Source organism: Stenella coeruleoalba (assembly GCF_951394435.1).
Source record: "Stenella coeruleoalba genome assembly, chromosome: 4".
Lineage (NCBI taxonomy): Eukaryota > Metazoa > Chordata > Mammalia > Artiodactyla > Delphinidae > Stenella > Stenella coeruleoalba.
In genome coordinates this window covers 141,024,334-141,051,389 of record NC_137149.1, presented here as the reverse complement: position 1 = coordinate 141,051,389, position 27,056 = coordinate 141,024,334, and the positions used below count along the sequence as shown (strand labels likewise).

The window sequence follows — 27,056 nt, the reverse complement described above, 5'->3', positions numbered from 1 at the left end:
AGGATACATAAAATCAAGGTGTTTCGTAGTCCCTAAAGAAATAGCTAGGGCTCATGGTCCAGAGAACTAAGCATATCTTAGGGATTTGGGAGAGCTGAGCTCCAGTTCTGTTTCTGGCATTTACTCCCTTTGTGACAATTTCCTAGTCAACCTGAGATACAAAGAATGCACTGTTAATTCTTTAGTAATGAAACTATTACCACAGTAACCCCCATCATACTGCCCTTCTGAGTTCAAGGTGAGCTTTTTTCTCTCTTTAAACAAACTAGGCATAGGTATCTTTATTCTCATTTCTTATCTTTCTCTGCATTTGAATGGTTCTCTCCATTCACTCACTATTTCAGTCACTTTTTCTTTCTGTCTGAGCCACATACACCAGCAATCCGGTTTGCCAAAGCAGGAACATTGAATCCAATAATAATGCAACTAACTGCTTGAGTTCACCCTAATAAACTCTAAAGAATCCTTTCCAAGCTACCTTACTTCCTATTTAGCACTAGCTGTTGGACTAGATATGATATTTCACTGAACAGAGTTATTGGCTGAGTATAATTTACAGAAATAAACACAGATGAATGATTAGCCTACTTTCAGAGATGGAAGGAGTCTTACAGCTCATTTTAAAATTGAGGAATAATTTCACACATAATTAATTGCCCATCAGGTTATAGCAGAAACTAAAACCCAGTCTGTTATAATACATAATCCATGAGAGTGACTACTGTGGTCGCCCCATAGTCACACATAACAAACTCTAGATAATGACAGGAGAGGCTAAGCCATGCAGAGTGGATTAAAATCCTAGCTCGATAACTTTTAGATGTGGGACTTGCAGCAAGTATTCCATCTCTCTGTTCCTCGGGTTCCTCATCAGCACGTCAAGATAATAATAATACTTTCCTCATAGAACTAATATGAGGACTAAACAAGATAATACATACCCATTTCACAGAATCATTTGATAGGTATTAGCTAAATGTTGAAGTCATGAGGATAAGGCTAATATGGCCAAATTGGATTTATGATTTCCATTTACATACATAACGCCTGCAATTTAGGGCCATTCACTACTTATATTGATTGTTAATTTGAAATGTTATAGTTTCTTTATTTCCCTTTCATGGTTTCTTCTCAAAAACAACATTTTCTCATGTTAGATCCTCTTCCCTTCCTCACCTCCCTCTTAGAGAAATACTAGATGAGAGAAATAATAGATGGTACAATTTAAAAACTTGAGATATGAGAAAGTACAGGTTGAAGTCACAGTGGAATATCTGATTTGTTTTGAGTTATTTGATATTGATCTGGAGGAAAACACATCCTTTTAACTATAATGATTTAAGAAATAAGAACTAAAAAAATTATTCCCATAAACTATTTAAAAATTAGAATTACAATAAGTTTTAACATTGGTTTAGTGAAAAGCATTACCAAGGGAAAAGTTATAGAGTCTTTAGAAAACATAATGATAGGTATAAATTTAAAATACCAAAAAGTATAAACCTTAATGCTTTTTGTAATGTACTTAAGGAAATCTAAGTTTGACAATAATATTGATGATGAAGATTATTATAATAAGAACAGATAACACTTACTGAATGCTTATTTTTTTTAAATATTTATTTGGTTGCATGGGGTCTTAGTTGCGGCAGGTGGGCTCCTTAGTTGTGGCATGCAAACTCTTAACTGCAGCATGCATGTGGGATCTGCTGACCAGGGATCGAAACTGTGCCCCCTGCATTGGGAATGTAGAGTCTTATCCACTGCACCACCAGGGAAGTCCCTGAATGTTTATTATATTCCAGGTATCATCCCAAACACTTTTATTCCAATTGATAATTTAATGTGAGACAAATAATCTGTTTTCCCCCAACTGCTTTCCTCTCTAGATCTCAGAAGATATCAAATCCTGTGTACAGGATGCAACATAAAATTGTTACCTCATTAGAATGGAAGTGCTGTCCTGGATTCAGTGGACCAAAATGTCAGTTAGAAGGTATATTCTAATCTTAATTTCATAATAACAATGAGAAGCATAAAACTTCTAAAGAATAAGCAACTGATTCCAGTGAAGAAAAGAGTTGCAATTTATCTTTTGAGCAAAGTTAATTAACATGTAGCCAAACTATCAAGACTGTTACTTTCTTCGAGCTTCCTAATTTAGTAGCTGTGATATCTCATAAGCTGTCCTTTAACTTCTCTCATCATTTTTGTGTTGGTTTCACAGGATGAATAATTGGAGACCTGACTACATACCTTACTGTTTCTTAGCTATATGGCATAGACACATGCCTTGTTAAAATATCAGAAATCCTAATTGTATATGTTTAAATAAACTGTCATTAGAAGTGACCTTATGTAAAAATAAGATTACCCTCTAGTTTTGTTCCAGTGCAGTTATTGGAAATAATATCGTCTCTAAATGAAATTCAGTTGTAAAGAATATACCAATATGACATGAATAATCCTGCTTTTAAAAAAATCTCCTAATGGAGCCATTTTTTCAACAGATTTTAAGGATTTTCTGGTGGCAAAAGGCTCATCAAGTACATGGTAACCTGCTGTGGCGTAGCATCCATGTGGCTGTTATTTTGCTTTGGGCTTTAAACAGGTTCCCTGTGAAACGTAAGATATGGCCTCCGCATACATATTTTAAATGAATGAATAGTACAAGGAAGGCTATTAGCGGTAGTGGGGAATTCAATCAGCAGTGTAAGAGACTGTGATTAAAAATTAATGTAAGTGTGGAGAAACCATTATGATGCACATTTTACAAAAAGAAAGTTGTAATATAAAAGCTCTAGAAAACCTGCAGTTTAGTTAAGGATATTATATATGGTTCTTCTAGCCCATTCGTTGAGAATCTATAGGCAAATTTCACTGTAACGCTATTTATTCTGGATATGGCCTTAATTTCAAAGATGTTATAAAAATTTAATACATTTCCAGAGTACAGCATGAATATGTGCTTCATTTATAACCAGGTAAAATAAAGTTTTAAACAAAATATCATCTATACCGAAAATATTTGCAAACAAGATACTTTACCATATTGTAAAAAAGAAAAACTCCAAATATGATCCTGCTTTCAAAGGATTTCTAATTTCCGTGAGGTGCACAGATATACTCACAGCGGTAAAACCTATTTGTTTATAGTCTGTGTATGTCAGACGGTTAAGAGTATTTAGAATTATATTTCTAAAGTCTAAGATTAATTTTTATATTTCTCTCCTTATGAAAAAGGATTTTAATTCCATGATCATTTCTTAAATATTCAGTGTTTGTTCACAATATACCCTTCTAGAAATTTCGAATGTCGTTCCACACCCTATCGTACATAAGAGATAGGAAGCAAAGTCTGTATGTCAAAGAATGTCATGGTGTCCAGCTGATGAGGACTGTGTTGTTTCATGCTTCTTCCTTTTATACCTGCTAATCGATTATTAATCACTATGATGGACTGTATATGCCTAGGAGGGAAAAACATAGAATTCCATCATTATAAATATACACACAAGAGACAAGACGAGTTGACAGTTTTGAATACCTGCTACGTACTATTTTTCCCTTTTTTAGAAAAGTATTATATGAAATATTTAAATGAATTCAAACAGTTTAGCTTTGATTGCTTACTAACACCTCATGTTCTAATGGATGCAACCTGTGGATATGTTTAATACTGGATTCACAAATCGTTATCTTGAATCCCCATTAACAAAAATGTCCCAGAACAGTTCTATGACTCTCTGTCACAATACTGTAACTAGAATTACTCATAATTCAGGTATGTGCTGATTAAGCTGCTGTGGGAAGGACTTCTTTCTATTGAAATCTATGGTAGGAATAATTTTCTGATGGCAGATATGCCCATTGTGTCATTTTGTCATACAATCAACTCTAATACAACTGTGATTCCAAAAGAACCGACTGTTGCTCCCTACGGCATCCTGACCATCCTCATCTTCCCTTTTATTGAAGTACATAAAAGCTGTTGAATTCTTTATTACTGCAGTTGATGCACTGGTAGTATCAAGAACTACTGAGTCCCTTTGTCCCTTGAGCCATTCTTCATTATCTCATCTATCCTTGGAGCGGGGGTGGGGAGGTGCACATATTTTTCTTCTGATTCCTACCCAATTATGTGCCAAGGTCCCCCGCCCCTTTTCATCACACTTTATATATGTGCCAACAGTCTTTTATTCTTATGTGGCAGAGAAAATTGTCAGGTTTCCTTTGACAGCACTCTCCACACTGTCTCATATGACAAGCAGCTCCAAATATGGCAAGAATAATCAGTGTGACTGATCCATTCTTTAAAGCTCTTCAGAGCCCTCAAGGGTTTGGAAAACCTGGTTATGTAGCTACCGTGATAATTACTTCAGTGCTAGTCCTTTACAACAAGAGGAAATTATTTTATTCACAGAAAATTTGTAAACTATTACATGAATTTCACAACTCCCTGTTTCCCCAACAAGTTTCCTCCCCACAACAAAATTCATTTCATAATAGAAAAAGTAACCATTTTAATTTAAATTGCAGTAGGGAGGTCTTTTTAAATATACAAAAAAATCGGTAGATCAGGAATAAAATGGAATTGCTGGCAACTGTACTCTTGTTTATTTCTCCTCCTTCACTTTCTACCCTCTCTTTTTCTTTTTCTGTCTCTCTCTCTCTCTCTATAGACCCATCCCCGACCTGTTCGGAAAGGATGTTGTGATTCAAAATTCGGGTCCAAAGAATTTGAAAAAGAACAGATCCATGTACATGTATAAATGAATCACTTTGCTGCACACCTGACACTAACACAACATTGTTAATCACCTATACTCCAATATAAAATAAAGAGTTAAAAAAGAATCCATGGGGCAATTATTCCGTTGTCTTATTCTCCAATATGCTGTTTATAATATTACTAACCCTCCACAGATGCTCTTTTTGCTGCAACTCAGATAATCAAAATTCTGGTAATAAGTTCTAGATCAGTTTATTAAAAATATTAGTCATACTGTCAAGAAGAAACTAAGTTTTAAGAAGTCTAAGTGAATAGAGTTTTGCTGGGAGAAAAAGGAGCATTAAGTCCAATGGCAAAGTAACACTTTTTATATATTTTACATTTGTTATATCTTTTTGAGGGTCAACGAGTTTGTCTCAGAAAGGGAGCTAGATTTGTGATATGATATGCGAGAAAGTTTTTTGAAATGTCAGTAACAACATACTTTTTAAGCCAATTTTATAAAAATTGCAATAATTTGCTTTTCCAGTAGATGTCTCTAAAATGTTCTCAAGTAGTACAAGGAAATTGTGGCTTTGCTCTAATGACACAAAGTACAGGAATTTAAGTTCAAAAAATGTTAGATCAGAGAGGAGGAAAAAAAAAAACTTCTTTGCAAATCTGTTTTTTAAAAATCTACTCAGCATATGGTATTTGTTTTTCTCTTTCTGACTTACTTCACACTATATGACAGACTCTCGGTCCATCCACCTCACTACAAATAACTCAATTTCGTTTCTTTTTATGGCTGAGTAATATTCCATTGTATATATGTGCCACATGGGAAGCATCCGCATAGTACAGGGGGATCAGCTCAGTGCTCTGTGACCACCTAGAGGGGTGGGATAGGGAGGGTGGGAGGGAGATGCAAGAGGGAGGAGATATGGGGATATATGTCTATGTATAGCTGATTCACTTTGTTATACAGCAGAAACTAACACAACATTGTAAAGCGATTATACTCCAATAAAGATGTTAAAAAATAAAAAAACAAAGTCCAGTCAGCTTTAATCAGATCCTCTATGTAGGGAAAAGATATTTCATAAAATTGTGCTTTATAAAATCTATCACAGTTATTATGAATGTTAAAAAATGCAATTATGCAGTAATTGGAATAAACTAACCCTGCCATATGTTATGAATATATAAAAATATTTCATTTCACAAGTGTGCACTAATTCAATAAATTATGTAAGAGCTATTGTAACTAACAATATAAATATGGGGCTTCTCTAGTAAGATTATTTTAAATATTACTCCAATTACTATGCCATAAAAGTTATAATATTTAAAACAGAAAAAACCCTGTATTTCTTATATTTTTGTATATCTGGTTCTCCTCGGTGGTGATTAATGCTTTCCTCTTTGAAAAAGAACATTACCTCCTGTAAGCATCTTTGCTCAATAAAATTATGATACATTTAGTCAAAAAACACCAGGGACCTTTGTTGCATAAAACTGCATTCTACTGTTTAACTACTAAATCTCGGTAAATCTTTACATATGTACTGAACATCGTCATGCAAGCATTCAGTTGATATCAAAGAATCAGCTGGAAACCCGTCTTGTCAAGCCACACAGGAAAGTTTGTTTCTAAGGCAGAGAGAGCAAGCTTCCTCATTACTGAGTTGCCATTAATGACTTCCACGATATGCCTCAAAGGCCTGGAAGGAAACAAAAAAACACCTCACAAATAAAACCTGTCTAATTAAAAAGAAAGAAAGAAAGAAAAAGCACCTAATAAGAAAACGGTTGCTCTTGACACTTGCTGACCTTGCTTCTCTAAGTCCTTGATCCACCAAGATCAGAGTTTCTAGTGCAAGGGAAAAAGAGTAATTGTATTGGGAGAAGAGAAAAAAGAAATCCAATGTTTAAAATATATTGAATTTTTTTTAAAATGAGAAGTACATAAAGATCTCTGGAAATTATTTGACTTAAATAAATGCCCTTCTGTCTCAGCTCCAATATCTTAGAAAGGATCAAAAAAGAAGAGACAGAAATTTGGGCCCTGTGGAACAAAGTAAAGGTCTGTGCTTAAGTGCAAGATAAGATACATTGCCTGGAAAACCTAGAATCGTGGCAGTCCTGTGGTAGAGAATACGTGGGGAAGACAGAAAGATTGCTAAATGAAAAAATAAAAGAGCATCGATCAACCAGGAATTTTATCACAGGAGAGTAACTGACTCCGCTGTCAGAGATCCTATCAGTGCTTCTCCACCAGCTAAATACTGAGAAATAAATTGGGATGAATGCAAGTATTGAACTCCAGTCAACAAACAGAGCTAAGAAAAGATAACAAACTATTGAATTTGCTAAACAGGTATTTCAGGTTTTCACAGACCCCATCCAATGAATTCCAGAGAAAAGAGGTTCATATGACAATTGGATCTCAAAGATCTTTGTGTGATGCTTAATAGTTGTTTCTTTTACAATTAGGAGTATAATTTCCTCACCTATTTCCTCCTAAAACAATTAATTTAAAAATAACTATAGCTAAGAGCAAATGGAAAGTTTTATGCACACACACACATAATCACATTAGTTTTTGTAATTCAATATTGAAAGGATTTTTCCAATTACATTTTCTTTCAAATCAGTCTCTTTAAAACTTTACAAAAATATGGAGAAATTTTCATTTTTATTTCGTAGATATTCTGTTTCCACATACTGAGGAGTGAATCACCAAAAACGAGTGTGCAAGAAAACTGAAGACTTCCACTCAATACTTCTATGTGTTAATCTTTTATCCCTTTCAGTTTCTTTCTTTTTTTTCTTCCTGAAAGCTTTATTTAATTTCTCTTCTCCTACTTGTCACCGGTTCAAAATTTTTTTCTTCTCTTTTTAGTTTTTATTTCTAATTTGCTGATTTTCTCTGGTATGTCACTTTCTATCCTCTCATTTGCCGTGCAATAGGTTTTTTCCAGATTGCATGAATAAGACTTATTTGAAATTCTTTTGACCCTAAGGTCAATAGAAAATTACTCTTGAATTCTTTTTGTTTGCCTCCTTTCTGTTCTTGACCCTCTCCCTCTAACCTAGGTTTGTTTTCACTTCTTGCACATTCAGGATCTTGCCTGGGCTGAGTGGCAAAGCGAGAACTACGACTTGATGAATTACCCCCCCTCAAATAGGAACGGAGCACACGTAAAATACCCCCTACTTCCTCTTGTGTGAGTGTATGTGTGTGTGTGCGCGTGATTCCCTGCTTTGCCAGTACTTTTCAAATGGAGAATATTCAATGAGATGCAATGTAATAATCTCTACATTAACTATGCAAGATGTAATACTTTGTAAAGAGATGAAGAGACCCAATTTCATTAGAATATGATAATGCAATATAAAATAATGCCTTATGATTTATAATAAAGCTTTAGCGTAGGATTTTGAGCCCCTGGAAATAAACCCTGTGTAAAATGCTGTCGTGATTTTTATTGCGGTGGTTCCACCTTAGTCAGGATCGTGACTGCCTCAACCAATCTGCCTCTTGATTATGAGGATGGGGTAAGAAGGGGCAGGGGTCATATTCAAACATTTGACAACCGACTCAGTATCAATTAATATATACATTAATATAAAAATCAAAAATTAAGAATGCATTACTTTTTATTTTCTTAAGTTAATGCATATGTTTTCTATATTATAAACTATATACCAAGTAATATAAGCCATAACACAAATCACTCGTGTTTCATTCAAATAATTTCTAAACAGCTTATTAATTTCTACAAATTATTGGTATGCTCTTTCTTTTGACATGGATGACACCAGCTAAATGATGTCAGAGAGATGATTTAATACAGGTCCATCTCCTTTAGAGATTTCTCCATCAGATTTAGAGCCATTAGGTGACAGGAAATCTCAGTATGTTTATAATTTCTTTTAACATCAATGATATTGCCATCCTGCTGAATTATCTACTGGCCACTACTGAGTTAACAGTGATTGCATTCCTTTTTTTTCAGTCCTTAAAGAGTGTGTGCATTTTTAAATATTCAGTATATTTATTATTAACTAAATCATAAAAATTCTTGTAGGAATGTCCTATTTAATTAACTCATAGAGCTTTGCAAACATCATTTGGTCAAATTTAGGGCATCATAAATCAAGGAACTTAAACATTTATTATACTTTCGAGTTTTGTCATAAAAATTTCATTTTCATATGATTTATTAGAAAATCTGTTTTCTCATGTAGTTTATCCCTTATGAATTTTTGTGTCAAATACTATGTATAAACATTTTTCATATGTAAAATATCTTTTATCAGTTTTCAAGTTATCTCCAGTTTAAAAAGGGGAATATTTTTTTCCCTTATAAAGTTAAAAAAGGATTGACATTTCTATTAGACTGTCATTTCTGAAAACCAATTCTCTTTTTTCTTTTTGTAAAAAGCTTGTTTTCCAAATGCTAAACGTAAAACTGATTTGAAATGATATTCTTATATCAGAATTATTTTGTCAGGTAACTTCCATAATATTTTTCTCTTCTGAAATGATCTACTATTTCAATTATATGATAATGTTAAAAGTTCTAATTTTTTCTAAATATTTTTATTTTATTGATTTTTATTAACATACTTGATAAAGTGTTTTTGAAGTTTTTTATTTCAAAAGCTTTGCTTAACTTGAAAATTTTTATTATTACAAAAGCTTATTTCATGAGACTAATTTCATAAAGTTCTTTAATATTTTTCTCTTGATCACAAATGAATTTTAACAGAAATTGAATGTCATGAGGACAAATAAGTCTAGTAATTTTTATTTTACTTTTTTCATATAGGCTTGTATTGTAATTTTATTTAGATCAGTATTGAGGGTTTACTTTTTTTATTAATCAATTAATTTATTTATTTTTGGCTGTGTTGGGTCTTCGTTGCTGCGTGCAGGCTTTCTCTAGTTGTGGCGAGTGGGGGCTACTCTTTGTTGCAGTGCGCGGGCTTCTCATTGCGTTGGCTTCTCTCGTTTGGAGCACGGGCTCTAGGGCATGTGGGCTTCAGTAGTTGTGGCTCGTGGGCCTTAGAGCTCAGGCTCAGTAGTTGTGGTTCACGGGCTTAGTTGCTCTGCGGCATGTGGGATCTTCCCGGACCAGGGCTCGAACCCGTGTCCCCTGCATTGGCAGGCAGATTCTTAACCACTACGCCACCAGGGAAGCCCAATTTTTATTTTAAATGATACAAATTCATATCATTATTTGAAATCAACATTTATATATTAAGTAAAAATAGCCCACTAATTTTTATTGAAAATCAAGCTGATTTTATTTCAAAAATACTAATTACATTTTAAATTGAATTGATTTTTGATATTGATATTTTTGACTTTGATATTTTATATATCAAAAGATGTCCAGACTAACTGATTTCTGCACTGTATATTAGATAATCCAGGACTAGTTTCATTATGAAAACATTTGTTTTTTTCTCAGATTCAAAAAATTCCAACTCATGATATCTAAAAGAAATACTTTGAAAATTTAAACTTTTGTCTCTTCCAGTGTTTTCAATAATTGATTATAAATTCTTTAATAATATTTAGCAAAAATTATGTGCTGAGGACAATTAGTGCTAGCAAGTAAACTAAAGTAAGTACCAAACAATTTGGAAATTCTAACTACTACATAAATCACACATAATGATAAACTGATGATTCTGCCAAAACATAGAATGTTTCATAAACTCTATGTAGTGCGTGAAACGGGCCCAACAAACTGCTAGTTCTGAAAAACGGTTCTCGGATGTTATTATAATAGGAATTCCATACATTTATCATGTATCCTACAAGATATATCTTTATTCTTTATCGTGTATCCACAATTAACTTGGAATAAGTTAATATTTTGATTTTTATAATTAATTGTATCACTTATTACACTTTATATATTTGCCAATAGGTATGGCTGTATTTCAGTATTTTAATAATTGCTAGGTCACACCGGTGCATACTGACTAAATACAGTTTTGGAGTTGGGGTATGTGGAATGTTACCAGGTGGGAGTCAGGAGCTATAGCCTAGGCTTTGAGTGGGAAGGCCCTTTTATTTCTGAGACATTCTACAATTGTAAGTGGACTCTGGGTTTGATCTCTGGGGAGGTGGCTCAGACACTTCACATGCATCCATGCTTAGGAGTCCCTCTTCAGGGATCCTGTGTCCTAACAACAGAGGGAATAATATCATCTATACTAGGGAGTCACGAACAGTGACAGTCATCCTGCACGTCCACCCCGCTTCACTGACTCCTTGTAAAGGCCTGCTTCTCTATGGAATGGTAGGAGACTAAAGGTTTTTATTCACTAGAGTTTTAATAAATCAAGTCTTTAACATATGCTCTTGTTATCAACAAGCACTTACGGCTGTTGAAAAATCTCTGAAGATCAATTTCTGGATTGCAATTTTTAACTTAAACATCTGGTATTTTCTGCCTTACACCATTGAATTTACTTATTAGAATTAGAAAATTTTGAAATTTGTTCTAAATTAGTGCTTTTTAACCAGGGTCATACATCGAAATCACCTGCAGAGTTTAAAAAACTCTGTACACACATGCTCAGTTCCCCAGAACAGTTACTGAATCATAATCTTCAGATGGGTAGGAGGAGGATGGAGAGAACATTAACACTTAGTGTTTCAAAGTTAACAGATGCTTCTAATTTCCACCCATGATGAAAAAATCACTATTCTAAAGAAACGTAAAAAAAAAAAAAGCAAAAACATAATATGCATTAAAAGTTAATGATAGAAAAAGAAATTTGAAGAGCAACCTTGTTTGTATGTCACAAAACAATATGGTCTTTGTTTTACCATAATTACACATTGCTTCCTAACAAAGTCTTCTGCCTACCAAGTCGTGGTATGCATTTCAATACACCAGCCCTTTTTGTTTTCCTATGATCTAGCTCAGAAAGGTAAGCAGTAAAAAAATGAAAAGACCCATTTGTTCATTCTGTTAAACCCACCTGTTCCTTTTGCTGTAATACTGACAAGTCTGTATCCTGAACACTCTTCCACTGCTAAGAGAAACAGGGAAGGTAGCGAGGTGGGAAGTTGCTAAGGAAGATGTATCTTGATGCTCTACTCCAGTGGTTCTCAAACTTTAGTGTGCATTGGAATCAGCTGGAGAGCTTGTTAAACCACACATTGCTGCCTCACTCCAGAGTTTCTTCAATTAGCAGGTCTGGGATGGGGCCCAGAAGTTGTATTTTTTAAAGTTCCCGGGTGATGCTGACACTGCTGATTCAGAGAGCCTGGTTTGAGAATCATTGCTTTACTCTCTGGTAACCCTCCTGGGTAGATAGATTTTAGCTGCCAGGAAAATGCTTTATTACATCATCTAAGAAGGAACCTTGATTTTAAAAACCATACAATTATTTAGCAGATATATTTGTATGAATTCATTTGAATTGGGGCTATAAGAACTTTATTACTAGGATCTAGCAGAAGTTTAATACTTCTCACCACCTACTGCAGCCCTCAAATGCATACACTTTTCCCCAAGCTACAGATTGTTTTCTTCCACCAAATAAATCAACAGTTATGCAGGACCATCTATTATGCAGTGGAGAAAAAGAAGAAACAAAATCAAAGCAAAAACCTTGGACATGAATGGAGATTCATGAATTTAGCTCAATGCCCTGAAGAAAGCAATGCAAAATTCAATCTAGCAATAGAGACTAACTCAAATTAGTGGCAAATATATTTTCTGTGGAGTAGTGATGCTTTAGTATTATTGTCCCAGCCACATATGCCTTAGGGAGCATAATTAACATGCGCCAGAGGTGCAGTTTCAGTGGTACATAATTTCACACGGGAAGAAGCACAGTCAGACACCAAACGCTTGTTTTCTCATGTCTGATATGCAGACTTCCATGAATAAATTTGTTCATTAGAAGTCTGCAAATTACAGACATACATTACTTGATGTGTTCAATATGTTTAATAAATCTTCCCTCTAAACTGTTTTCCCCAATGAAAACTTATATTGCCATTTAAAATATTACTTGATTCATGGGAAATGAGAAGCAATTCTTTAATAGAGTAAATTTGCTTTACAAGAATTTCTATTCTTCTGAAATTTCACTGATTTTACAGATAGAACCCCTCGAGACATGCCCTATAATGGTTTACTTTTACATGCAGTCCTTAGGTTTTGAGCCTATGCATTTCTTAAAAATCTGGGAACAGCCCATTTAAGTGGCACTATTACGCAGGTATTCTTTTAGTAAAGAACCTGTAGCTCTCCCTTACTTCCAGTGGCCACCAGTTGGAAACTGCATTGTTAAACAAGCCATCTCTGTGACAGTCCACTTAGAAAGCTGCTCTAGCTTTTAACACAGCTGATTTTAAGGTTCCTCTCAATCATGCCGGCAGTTTACGTACCCCGGTTTACACGGCTTCCCCAAACTACCACCCATTTTCACCTAAAAGGAAACCTTAATAATTTTATTTTTTCCAAACAGAACTAGAGTCTTGCACTTCCAACACCAATGTGGGAGCACATCACCCTGTGGATGGGGGCGGAGCCTCTTATTCTGCAGTCATCGCTGACCGTCAAGCTTCAGTACACGGGAAAATGCACAGCAGCCATATTGCTGCTCAGGACTGGAAAAAAATGAGGCGGTTCCAGTGCTTAACTCTCTCTCTTCTCTTTTTGCTTCCCTCTAGCCCAGGAACAACAGCAGCTGATACACAGCAACCAGGCTGAGAGTCACGCCGCAGGTGGCAGAGGGATGCCCGAGCAGCAGCAGCAAGACTGTGGTGACCCAGGTCACAGACTGTAATTACTGTCATCCCTAAACCCAATCACTGTCAACACTATTTATGATGACTTCCAAACAAGACATCACTTGGCTGTCAAACGTTTGATGGTGACATTAACATACCTCTCGATCCTTTTCTATTTGCATGTTGGGAGAAACTATGGGTGAGCTGCAGGTTCCCAGCCTGAAGGGAACATGTGTAATTACTGGAGCTCTGTGTGCAGACACAGAAGGAGAATAAAAATGCTGTCATACTAGGTTGTAAGGAAATCACAGGTTTCCAAAATTAAATCAGACTTTTGTCCTGCAAAGAGTACAATCATGGAAGAACCTTGACATGGATCATTTTAAGGGAGCTAAGAAGGCTCCCTTCCCTTGGTTGACAAGAGATCACTGAGGGGTATTGCTCACCGAGTAGGGCAAAGAATGTGGCTCAGAATCAACGAGGACCTCGTGTTGATCTAAAGTTGGCATGTTACATATTTTCTCATCTTTCTAATCATAAATATTTTACCATTCCTCTTAAACTTAACCTCATCTCTTAGAAACATAAAGTTGGTTACTGCTAAAAACATCTCACTATGTTTGGCATATATCTAGTCATACAAAATAAGGCACTCAAATTGAGAAATCTGATTTAAGGGGATCTCTCTAAGAATGCAGGTGAATATAGCTTAGGATCTGTACTCAAATTTTTTTAAGGGATTGAAATTCAGTATTTTCACAAGATACCGTAAAATCCTCCTTGAGTTATTGAAATGCATGTGTAATGGCATGCAAAGTATCATTGCTTTATAAAGTGATTCTAACCAAATTCTGAATCTCTCTATCTCTCTAAAGAATACCTCAGTAAAGAATACAATTCTCAGAATATAGATACAAACTACATACATACATGTATTATATATACATATGTGTGTGTGTATATCTGTGGTTACATCTATTTAATGCTGGAGCATTGGATTTGAAAGCAGAAGATAAAGCATTAGCTCTGTAACCTCAAGCAAGGTATTTCAGTTTTCTGACCCTCAATTTCCTCATCTATTGAAAGTTTAACAATGACTCTTTCAGGTTAGCAAAAGAGAGACTGAAAATTCTAGACAAAGTTAAAACATTTTAGAAATCTAAGATATTAGAATGCTTTTTACAAATTTCTACCCCTAAATATTAGTATAAAATTCAGGATGCCATTTGCTAAGTGCATATAATCTGTATTTTCAAATATGAAGTGCAAACATGGCTTATTTGAATGACCTTTCAATCTATCATGAAATTTAAGTGGTTTTTAAATATGTATGTTTAAACGTTTCCCATTTTCTCCTCTTCTATATGCAGCAGTGACACAAAAAATGACTGACCAGATGAACTACCAGGCAATGAAACTGACCCTTCTGCAGAAGAAGATTGACAATATTTCTTTGGCCGTGAGTGATATAAAGAACACATACTCCTCACTGGAAGGGAAAATCAGTGAAGATAAAGGCAGGGAATTTCAATCTTTTCTAAAAGGTAAAAGTAAAATAAATTATTCATTCAGTTGAGACAAACAGCAAATGACTCATTTATCTTTTCTCACATCATTTTGGGATTTTTGCTTTAGATTGGGTGATAGAGAAGTCTAAGATTTTTTTTGAATAAGATACTTTTAAATCCCTCAATTTCTGAAATAAGTTGAAGCATCTAAATATTGTTTACTAATATAGTCAACTTTTTGTCTGAATATTTCATCTGACTTATTGACATTATGTACCTAGTTACAGTCTAACTTGTATTCCTTTATAGTTAAAATGAGCCGTACTTAATCTGCTCCAATTGTGGTTCGCAGCTCAAGATAAAGGTGAGGTTAAGGGATGATTGTCAGGGACAGCTAGATCCATGGTTATCTTAATGTTGATGAAGATATTGAGGATAAATCTAAAGTGCATTATTATCCCAGAAAGTATCTCGCTCATGGAAGATAATCAATAAAATATATTCTAAAACACACCAGGTTGTTATTCATAGAAATGTGAGTCAGTTTTGCCTGAATTTTGTGCTCTTAAAAATAGCAGGCTGTGTTCCTTTCTGGAGGATCTACAGGAAGATCCATTTCCTGCTAAGCTGAGTTGTCAGAATTCATTTTCTTGCGGTTGTAGGACTGAGATTCCATTTTCTTGATGACTGTAAGCTGGCTTTTTCCCAGCTTCTGGAGGCCACTGCATTTCTTGGCTTGTGGCCTTGTTGAGCCCTCATGGCAGCTCTCAGGCCCACTCCTCTGCCTTCTCCTTCCTCTGTAAGGACTCATATGATTACATTGGACCCATCTGGATAATCCGGGATAATCTCCTCATTTCAAGGTTCTCAACCTTAATCACATATGTCCAGGCCCTTGTGTCATGGAAGGTAACATATTCACAGGTTAAGGGCATAAGGGTGTGAACATCTTAGGTGGGGCAGCATTTTTCTGCCTACCAGAGAGATGTATGCTGAATATATAGTGAAAAATTGCCATGGTAGTGTTCTGTACAATACAGTGGGGCCCCTTGATAGTTTCAATAAATCCAGTCTTAGACTTCAGGGAAGGTTTCTGCAAAGAAAAACCATCTCAACTGATAAGGGATCAGGGGGGGTTAATTCGGCAGAGGTTTCAGGTAGCACACAGATATTCCAGACAAGTATTTTGGTTAGTAGGCGCATCTCAATTCACTGGGCTTATTGTTTGTTCCCAAGTTTCAGGATTATTGGTCCCTTTCACTTTGTTTTATGCATAAAACATACTCACTGTACACCCCATTTCTATCACTCACAAGTTATTTTTTCTCTATTTTATGTGGTTCACATGTAAAAGAAATAAAAAGGTGATTTCCATATCCTTTACCAGTACAGAGCAATCATGATTTTTTTTTAATCATGTAAATTATTGGTGCTATTAACCAACTGAAAGACTCTGTCCTACGTTTCTGGCATGCTCCCTATGGCTAAAACTTACCCATGGCAAGCATGAGAGAGGAATATATTTTCCCTGAAGTGAGCATGAGAAAGAAGTGAAATAGGAACAGTACATAATTGACTATAACCACAGTAATGAAATTTGCCTAGCAAAATTTGGTTATCATAGCCTGAGTGAATTAGGCCTGTCAACAGCTGTTTGCGAACCTACTAACAAAAATTCCGACCCAGACATGGGAAAAAATACACACTCACAGCAACAACAACAGTATTCCCTCTTCAACAGGACACCTTAATCATTTACTGAGCACAATCAATTACGAGAACCAGATGGCTTGCAGTTAATGAATGTTTATACAGGAAACAAAAACTAAATTCACCCCCAAGGCACTGTGTTTTCCTGAAACCACCACCCCTTCTCTCCCTTACTCTACATCCAAGTTGAGAAGCAGTGCTTCATCTGCTAGTAGCCAGAGAAACTGTTCAAAATCAAATGCCCCAACACCTTAAGAAGTATCTGAATCTTATCAATAGGCCATGCATTCACAACCACAGAAGCGACATGCCCAGGTGTCTGATAATCAAATATGTCTGTTGTTACCAAATACAATATCAAATCGTTTAGGAAGTAGAAGCACTTGAGTCACATGAAACAGAATCAAATAGAGTTAAAATGATGTGCCCACTCATACACTGACATAAAGCACTTTGATGTATCTTTGCAAAATCAGATTCTTGCACAGTTGTTTCTTTAGTAACAAACTATAGAAATATTATCTGAAAAGCTTGTTTTCCTGAAACGAGCTTTTAAGCTAATAATCTGTTTGATTCCTTTTCAGACACTGCTGTGATTTTTACCCTGTGCCCAATGTAGTTTTCCACTGAAGGTTTTTTTTTTTCTCCTTTTTTACTTCCATTAAGTACATCGGTAAATCAGCAGTTGCATTCTGTTACCACGATCGTTATGTTGGGAGAGGAGGAAAGGGGAAAAAAGGCAAATGCTTTCTTAGAAGCCAAAAAAGAAAAAATGATACCCACCCTTAAAAAAAAAAGATCAGAAGAAAAAAATGAAGAGCTGGGAAATAAAAACTAAGATTCCCTAAGCCCAACAGCTCAAAGGAAAGCCGAAGAGCTAATAGAAAGTAGAAGGAAGGCAGCAGGTAGGCCCAGAAGCTAAGGCCAATCCTGTTCCTAAGGGGGGCAGGGCGGGGGGAGAAGACGCCTGGAGAAATGGTTTCCCAGCCCCAAGGCAATGAAACATCTTCGCTACTGCTCCATGGGGAAAACTACACAGAGAAAGAGCTTCATTTCTAAGAAACTTAAGGGAGCCCGCGTAGTTCTTCCACTTGTAAGGATGCACTGGCTGCTTTGGGGGGCTAGTGAGTACTGGGAAAAGGAGGGGAAAATGTGTACGTGTTTCAGGGCCACGGGAACTAAGGCTGTCCCTGGTAAAGAAAGGGAATTTAGGTGTAAGTGGAAGAACCTAAGCTGGGTCCTTCAGAATCTCAGCTTCATGGATTTCTCAGTTTCTCTGGGACAGGAGGCAGTCTGCAAGCCAAAAGGTTCCAATCCTAGGTCACTATGGCCTCTCCTCTCTTATTCCCTCCAATTTCCTCAAAACCCTGGGCTAGAACAAGAAGGGATTTAGAGTTCTCTCTTGCCTGGATGGCCTCCCAAAGACATCTTAAAATACCTGATGAGGGATGTGAAGAGAGACTAGAGATTTAGAAAGGACCAACATCCTCTGGTGATGTGAGATAGTTGTGAGGGGCCCTCAGTGCCAGTCGTTCCCTGTCCACAGGAACAGGTGTTATGGTACTAAGGGGCCACAAGTAGGCCTCTGTGGTACTACCCTCCTAGTGGTATGTGGATTAAACCACTGGTTGCATGGTAATGGGTTTGGGGGGTAAGCATGGAGGGACCAAACCGAAGATACTAACAAAGGAGAAAAGAAATAGGGCCTGACGGGAGGTGGGGGGGCAGAACAGACTGTACAGTGGAAATAAAGATCATACCCATTTACAGGGAAGTAGAAAAGACATGATAATAGGTGGATCAAATTGAATGGGAACCCTGGGAAAGGACAGAAAACTCTTCCATCTTGCTGACTCCTTTTCACTCCCCTACAATGGCCTGTGCTATCCTGAGACTGCTCTCCGGCTGCTCAGTTAATTCCTCAGGAAAGATTAAACGTACACCCAAGAGTCAGGCTGACCAGAACATAGGTGAAGTAAGAATCGGAGTTGGAGGAAGCTAGCAATGGAGACTGGGCTTGGGTAGCTGCCACCGGCACTGTTCTCTACAGCCCCTCCCCTAACCTCATATACACCTCGGATTCCACTTAATTAAAAAGTTAAGAGGGCAGGTAAATCAATCAAAACCCCCATAAAACAGTCTCACAACTGAACTACCATCAATTAAAGTACAAACTGCAGGGGGGATATAGGGTCTGGGGCTGAGGCCATCTGAGCGCCACAGAGAAAAAAATGCATGTGTGTAAGTCAGAGGCTGGTCCCTCCCTTTAGATCACAGTAGAGCCAAAGATGCACGCAGCCAGTGAGGATTCTTCGGAGGATTCTGGAGTCCAGAATCTCCCCCACTATGGGGGAGAAGCTACCTAAGAGGCTGGGTGAGGGGACAGTAAGCCTTGGAAGAGCTCCTGAGCCACAGATGACACTGCATCTCCACCTCTGCCCAGTTAGCTACCAACAAGACTCCAACCTGGTGCCTGAGAGCTTGCCTTCCCATTCTCGCCTCTACCTAGAAACACCCTCCACAAGGCCAACTCAGTGTTTCCAAATATGAGAACTCCAGCCACATAAAAACAAAAAGGAACTATTTCCTTACTCCCCTCTGCTCTGAGGCTTACTTTCCCCCAGGGCCCCTAATGTGACTGAACTGCAAACCTCCTTCCTCAGTTCCTGGGTTCACTACCTTCTCCATCCCGGGGAGGGGAAGAAAAAGAGGATCAAGAACAGAGACTGACCGAAAGCAGAAGGGGAAGGGGAAGGAGACAAAAAGAGAGTTTTCTGAAAAAATGGGGAGGAGGAGGAAAGATAAGTAGGTCACTGTCTTGCACCTATAATACAAAGTGAAGAAAGTTTGATTTGGAAGGTAAGTCCTGGGGGATCTGCCCCCCAAGCCCCAGAGTAGGGGTAGGAAGCCAGTGGCAGCAGCTGCCTGTTGCTGAAGCGTTACAAAGTGCCGTGATGGAGCTGTCAAGGGGCAGCCCTTGGGAGCCAGGGCCCAGTGTGCTGTTACCGCAGGGGCTGTGTGCTGAGCGGTGGGGATGGAGGTTAGTTCTGAGCTCTGGCGCTAGCTCCATCCTTGTTTGCCGCTAGCCGCCCCTCAGTTGCTACAACACTGGCTCTTGTTCTGCTGGGACTGCTCATGGAGATCCACACCCCGGCTTCGGCCTGCTGCACCCCCCAGATCCTGGGGTTCACCCTTCGGCAACCTCTTAGCTATCGCCAGGAAGAGATGGTTCAGGTTCACAGCTGTCTTGGCTGAAGTCTCCATAAACAGTAACCTGTTGTCATCTGCCTACGCCTGGGCCTCTTCGTACTCTGCCATGCGCTTGCTGGCCAGGTCAGCTGTGTTCCCCACCAGGGCAATAACGATGCTAGGACTGGCCTGTCGCTGGAGTTCCTTTATCCATGTCTTTGCTCGGGCGAAGGTTTCCTGATTAGTAACGTCATAAACCACAGCTGCAGCTTGGGCACCTCTGCAGTGCACGGGGGCCGAGCTATGGTATCGCTCCTGCCCAGCTGTGTCCCAGATCTCAAACCTGACTGTTGTGTCCTCTAGACAAACCGACTGGGGGAGGAAGGCCGCTCTGGTGATGCTCTCCTGGTACTTGTGGAACCGCCCTTTGACAAAACGTCATACCAGGCTAGACTTCCCCACTGCAGACTCACCCAGCGGGACCAATTTGAACTGACATATTTTGCTGGCCTGGGGCTGCCCGCTGGGCCTGGCTGTGCTTTTGCTAGTCATGGCTAGATTATAAGAGTGGGAAAGGGTGGAGGGAGGGGGATGCCACAAAGCGGCAGAGGGGGGAGGGGGAGGGGGAGGGGAAGGGGAGGGGGAGGGGAGGGGGAGGGGGAGGGGAAGGGGAGGGGGAGGGGAAGGGGAGGGGGAGGGGAGGGGGAGGGGGAGGGGAGGGGGAGGGGGAGGGGAAGGGGAGGGGGAGGGGAGGGGACTTCCAGGCTTCAACAGTCCTGGGCCTCCGTCTCCCCCCGTAGGGCCCAAGCGCTTGTCAAACAGACAAACAGCTGCAGCTCAGCCAAACCCTCTTGCCTCTCCTCCTCCCCTCCCTGGGGTGGGGCCCCCGGCCTCCACTGAAGTTTTTTTTTTGTTGTTTGTTTTGTTTTTTTTTTTTTTGCGGTACGCGGGCCTCTCACTGTCATGGCCTCTCCCGTTGCGGAGCACAGGCTCAGTGGCCACGGCTCACGGGCCTAGCCGCTCCGCGGCATGTGGGATCCTCCCGGACCGGGGCACGAACCCGTGTCCCCTGCATCGGCAGGCGGACTCTCAACCACTGTGCCACGAGGGAAGCCCTCCACTGAAGTTTTAAAGTATGAGAGTACCTTCTAATTTTTACTTTGATTGTTTACTTTTTTTCCTAGTTAATTTGATCAAGATTCTGTACTGAATTTTACCTATTACAGTGTTTTCACCTATTTTCATTCTTTTTCTGACTTTCAGATCATGTAGTTTTTCCCTTGCTGTAGTTAAAATCTGTTGTTATTGTCCACAATTAATTAATTAATTTAATTACGCTTAAGTTTTATTTTACCTTGTCAATCTTGAAAAACATTTTAAGCCAGAATTATGAGGTTATAAATCCTAGGGAAGTCTGATTCCTAACCTTAATTATTTTATTGTGTTTCATCTAGCTGTTTTCATCATGAGAATTAAAGACAATTTTAACCCACAGGAAATGACTAAATGATCCTGTAGAAAGTGCAATAAAAATAACTTTGCTATTAAGTAGTTAATTAAGCAGTTAATAGCACTTTAAGTAGTATTAAGTAGTTAACAGCACTTACACTTAGTGAAGCTAATATATTCTATTTTAAGCATAAGAAATCTAATTTTCCAAATTTCATTTTCTGTGTAGCATCTAGAATGTACTCAACAAAGATTTGTTGTATAAATGAGTGACATGTCAAATGCTAAGTAAAATTTAGAAAATAAAAATACTTTAGAACTTTTCTTGGTATGATTATTCATGTTAGTAAATGCAAAAGTTAGGACTGTTTCAGTATAATTTATCTTAACTGCAGCTATATAATCTTTTCTAAGCCTTTCCTTAGTACTTTGGTGCTGTGTGTCACTGATTACTATTTCATACTTCATGTGCTTTTATTATTTTTTTCTATTACATACAAGTTGATTTTCACTTACTTATAGTTTCTAGACTTTTAAGTTTATATCAGTTTCCACTAGGTTTAGAAATGTAAAATGAATTTTTGTACTCTGGAAATCCTAGACCCTAAAGATCAATTAAAAACATGCATCTTTAAGGTCTGGGATTTCCAAGGAAATATTTATCCATTCACAGCTTTGTCTTTGTACCACATTAATTAGTATCAAGACCCTCAAGCAATATATCATTCTATTTGGTATCACTGCTCTTTCACAATATGTTTTATGGAGGTCTCTCAAGCAACTTAAATACTTTTTAAAACTTGCTTACAAAATAGAGACATGTAGGGACTATGTATTTTTATCCTATAATCATCTTTCTTGAATAGACTTCATAGTAGCCATAACTTACTTCACAATACTCCATTGTACAGACCTTCCTGATTAAAATGCTTTGTATTATGTTGCCTGTATTTTACCTTATAGACATTGGCTACATGTTTGAATGAACATATCTTCCATTTATATCTGTTTCATTGCCATGTACTATAAATATGCCTCAAGCATGTTTTATTTTTCCCATTTTCTGTTTTTGTATGTAACAGGTTTGTTTCTATGTTTTTACATGTTTGAATATTTATTTCCTGTTCTAAGTAGTTCTGAATAGTTCAAGACCCTTTTTTTCTTTTTCCTTTTTTTTTCTAATGCTACGTTTATCCATAATTCTGGCTCGTGATCAGTCTATTCTTTCTAAAGGGGAGATAACTAGTATGTGCTTCATTAGTGGCAAGTTTCCTCTCCTCTTTTTGTTAAGAATTAATGTCATGATATTGTAAATCAACTATATTTCAATAGAAATATTTTAAAAAAGAATTATCAAACTAAAAATAAATAAAATCACCTAAAAAATTAATGTCGGGCTTCCCTGGTGGCGCAGTGGTTGAGAGTCCGCCTGCCGATGCAGGGGACACGGGTTCGTGCCCCAGTCTGGGAAGATCCCACATGCCGCGGAGCGGCTCGGCCTGTGAGCCATGGCCGCTGAGCCTGCGCGTCCAGAGCTTGTGCTCCGCAACGGGAGAGGCCACAACAGTGAGAGGCCCGCGTACCGCAAAAAAAAAAAAAAAAAAAAATTAATGTCATATTATGAGAGTCAATGTGTATCTTAAATTTCTGTCATTTGACTTAGTTTTGTGATCCTCAAACCTCTCATTATTTTTATTTTATTTTTATTATGAACTATTGTTGAATCTTGTGATTATTACTTCATATTGTTCCTCCTCTGGGAACCTCATTAAATTTCGTCTCTGCAGTCAATATATTAAATTTTTTTTTTCTTGCGGTACGCGGGCCTCTCACTGCTATGGCCTCTCCCGTTGTGGAGCACAGGCTCCGGACACACAGGTTCAGCGGCCATGGCCCACGGGCCCAGCCGCTCCGTGGCACGTGGGATCTTCCCGGACCGGGGCACGAACTCATGTCCCCTGCATCGGCAGGCGGACTCTCAACCACTGCGCCACCAGGGAAGCCCAATATATTAAATTTTATAAGCTCGAAACACAAGTTCTGAAACCTAATTACAGTTGACCCTTGATCAACATATGTTTGAACCTCCTGGGTCCACTTACATAAGCAGATTTGTTTCAATGGTAAATACTACAGTGCTACACAATCCACAGTCGGTTGGTTGAATCTAAGGATGTGCAACTGTGGATTCAGAGGAATCCTGGATATAACGGAGGGCCAGCTATAAATTATATGTGGAGTTTTAGCTGTGCAGAGGGTCGGCACTCCATTCCCTGCATTGTTCAAGGGTCAACTGTACTAGAAACCTAATAAACAGTCATGAGCTAACATGAGGTATTATTTACTAAGGCAGAAAGCCCCAAACCATTTATTTTTATGCAAGACTAAGGCTAGAATCATTGCCTACAAGGGTGTATTAACTGAAGTCGGTAGTAGTTCCTTTATGCCTTTGTCCAGAGAACCTTAGTTCTATGATTCTAGCGTGTTCCCGGCAACTGATTTTTTTCCCTCAGACTTATCAGTTAAAAGGGTGACCACCTTATATGAACTCTAGTAATTTTTTTAAAATTTCATAAGTAAATGTAGGCAAGAGATATTTTCATTATTTCATGTCATTAATGTTTAGTCTCAAACTTTTATCTTTTTAGAGCTATCTAAAGTTTACATTATTAAAATCATGTATCATTTATTGTTGTTTATTATTTCTTTCTCCAGGTCTAAAATCCAAAAGCATTAATGATCTGGTGAAAGATATAGTAAGAGAACAATTTAAAATTTTTCAAAATGACATGCAGGAGACCATAGTGCAGCTCTTCAAGACTGTATCAACTCTCTCAGAGGACCTTGAAAACACCAGACAGATAATTCGACAAGTTAATGAAACCGTGGTTTCAGTAGCAGTCCAGCAAAAGTCTGTTTTAATGCAAGAAAATAGGCCCACTTCGACTGATATACTGGATCTAAAAAATCGCATTGTGAATGTAAGACAAGAAATGACTTTGACATGTGAGAAGCCTATTAAAGAACTAGAAGCAAAGCAGACTCATTTAGAAGGTGCTCTAGAACAGGAGCGCTCAAGGAGCATTCTGTATCATGAATCCCTCAACAAGACCCTTTCTAAAATGAAGGACATGCAGGAGCATCTTTTATCAACTGAACAAGTATCAAATCAGAAGAGTGTTCCAGCCGCTGGATCAGTTAGCAATAACGTCACTGAATACATGTCTACTCTACATGAGACTGTAAAGAAGCAGGGTTTGATGCTGCTGCGTATGTTCGATGATTTGCACACCCAAGATAGCAAGATTAACAATCTCACCCTTGCTTTGGAGATGGAGAAAGAATCTGTCAGGGAGGAATGTGAACACATGTTATCCAAATGCAGAGATGATTTTAAATTTCAAATTAAGGACACAGAAGAGAATTTACAAGTTTTAAACCAAACATTGGTTGAGGTTCTCTTTCCAATGGACACTAAGATGGATAAAATGAATGAGCAACTAAATGATCTGACTTACGATATGGAGATTCTTCAACCCTTGCTCGAGCAGGGAGCATCCTTTAGAGAGACAATGACGTATGAGCAACCAAAAGAAGTAGTAGCTACAAAGAAAAAAGTGGAAAATCTGATGACTGCTGTTAGCAGTCTAAATTTGCTTATCAAAGAACTTACAAAAAGATACAACTTACTTAGAAATGAAGTACAGAGTCGTGGGGATTCCTTAGACAGACGTATCAATGAACATGCCTTAGAAATGGAAGACGGTCTAAATAAGACAATAACTATTATAAATAATGCCATTGACTTCATTCAAGATAACTACATGCTAAAAGAGACTTTAGATACAACAAAGTATAATCCTGAGGTCCATCACAAATGTACCCAAAATATGGAGACTATTTTGACATTCATTTCTCAGTTCCAACGTTTGAATGATTCTATTGAGATTTTGGTCAATGACAATCAGAAATATAACTTTGTTCTGCAAGTTGCCAAGGCCCTTGCAAATATTCCTAAAGATGAAAAACTAAGTCTGTCCAACTTTCAAAAGATTTCTCAAATGATCAATGAAACCAGTTCCCAAGTGATAAAATACCAGCAAATTATGGGTCATTTGGAGGAAAAAATACTCTCAGCCACAAACATTTCCAAAAATTTTGAAACTCGGTTGCAAGGCGTTGAGTCTAAAGTGACCAAGACGCTCATACCTTATTATGTTTCACTAAAAAAAGGCTTTGTGGCTACAAATGAGAGAGACCAGGCTCTACAACTGCAGGTACTAAATTCCAGATTTAAAGCACTGGAAGCAAAATCCATTCATCTTTCCATTAATTTCTCTTTACTTAACAAGACTCTCTATGAAGCTTTAACAATATGTCATGATGCTTCTACAAGTATATCAGAACTGAATGCTACCATACCCAAGATAAAAGGTTCCATACCAGATACTCAGCTTCTTCAGAAAGGTCTGACAGAATTTGTGGAATCAGTGATTGAAATAAAAACTCAAATTGCCCTATCTAATTTAACTCGGTATATAAATCAATCATTGTCTGGTAGTCTTGCAAACATTGTCAAGTCACAGAAGCAAATAAAACCATTGCTGAAGAAACCCAATACACTTAAGAAACCAACAGTGAATCTGACCACTGTCCTGATGGGCCGGACCCAAAGAAACACAGACAACATTCTACTTCCTGGTAAGCTATTGTTAAAAATTAACTTTTAATCTCTTTTCCTATTTAAGTGGTATTTAGTAGGTCTGTATGGTTTAGCAAGACCATAAGATATAAAGAACACTTACTTAAACTTGAGTAAATAGTTAAGAAATTCAAAGATCCCTGATATATTATTTGAAGCTGATTTTATCCTATATAAAGCAGGCATCAATACAAAACAACTGTTTATAGTGTAAATATTTTTCTACATATTTCTTAACTTTTTTTCTGACAAGACCCCTATAAAACAATCAAGTTTGCCCTTGTAGAACATTTTTCTTTACATGTGTAATTAAAGGAAGCTATTAGACAATGAGCTCCCTGATGAGTAAGACCAGATTGTATCCTACTCATTTTGGTGTTACCTGGCAAAGTGTCAGTATGCAACAGGAACTCAGTGAATATCTGTTGAATGACTGTCTGGCTGAGTGAAGGTACAGTGAGCAGCTATTTAGTTTGGGCAGATCACAGAAGGCCTTGAATGACAAGCTAAGTATCTTAGTCCCTTTGGGCTGCTTTAACAAAATGCCACGGACTGGGTAGCTTAGAAACAACAGAAATTTATTTCTCGACGTTTTAGAGACTGGAAAGTCCAAAATCAGGGCCCTCTTTCTGGTTCACTTGGTTCCAGTAATTGCATGCTGTGTCCTCACATGGCAGAAGGGGTGAGGGAGCTCTGGGAACACTAATCCCATTCATGAGGGCTCCATCCTTATCTCCTAAGCACCTCCAAAGGCCCCACCTCCTAATATCAGCAACTGTGGAAGTTACGATATGAACATATAAATTTTGGGGAGATACATTCAAGGCATGTAGACATGATTTTGTAAAGAACGGTCTTTGAAAATTTCAAGCAGAGCATTGGGTATGGTGAGAACTGTGTCTCAGAAGCACGAAGCTAGGAGTAGCGTGTAGCATGACTACAAAGAAGAAATCAGAGATACCAGTTAGGACACTATTGGCAAGATCAGTGAAAGCCAGATCTTAGGAAGAG

General features: G+C 37.8%; 1 protein-coding gene and 1 pseudogene across 2 annotated transcripts in view; one reads left to right on the top strand and one right to left on the bottom strand.

The window, feature by feature from the left end:
• Nucleotides 1–27,056, top strand: part of MMRN1 (multimerin 1) — a 72,523-nt gene that overhangs the window by 30,379 nt on the left and 15,088 nt on the right. Inside the window, exons 4-7 of the mRNA XM_079919620.1 lie at nt 1,890–1,996; nt 13,428–13,529; nt 14,858–15,031; nt 24,059–26,044. Of these exons, the coding sequence (XP_079775746.1) occupies nt 1,890–1,996; nt 13,428–13,529; nt 14,858–15,031; nt 24,059–26,044 (2,369 nt within the window). The remainder of the gene's footprint in view (nt 1–1,889; nt 1,997–13,427; nt 13,530–14,857; nt 15,032–24,058; nt 26,045–27,056) is intronic.
• LOC307185399 (ras-related protein Rab-5B-like) lies at nt 19,799–20,461 on the bottom strand (annotated as a pseudogene). The gene has a single exon. The product of its transcript is annotated as a ras-related protein Rab-5B-like (transcript).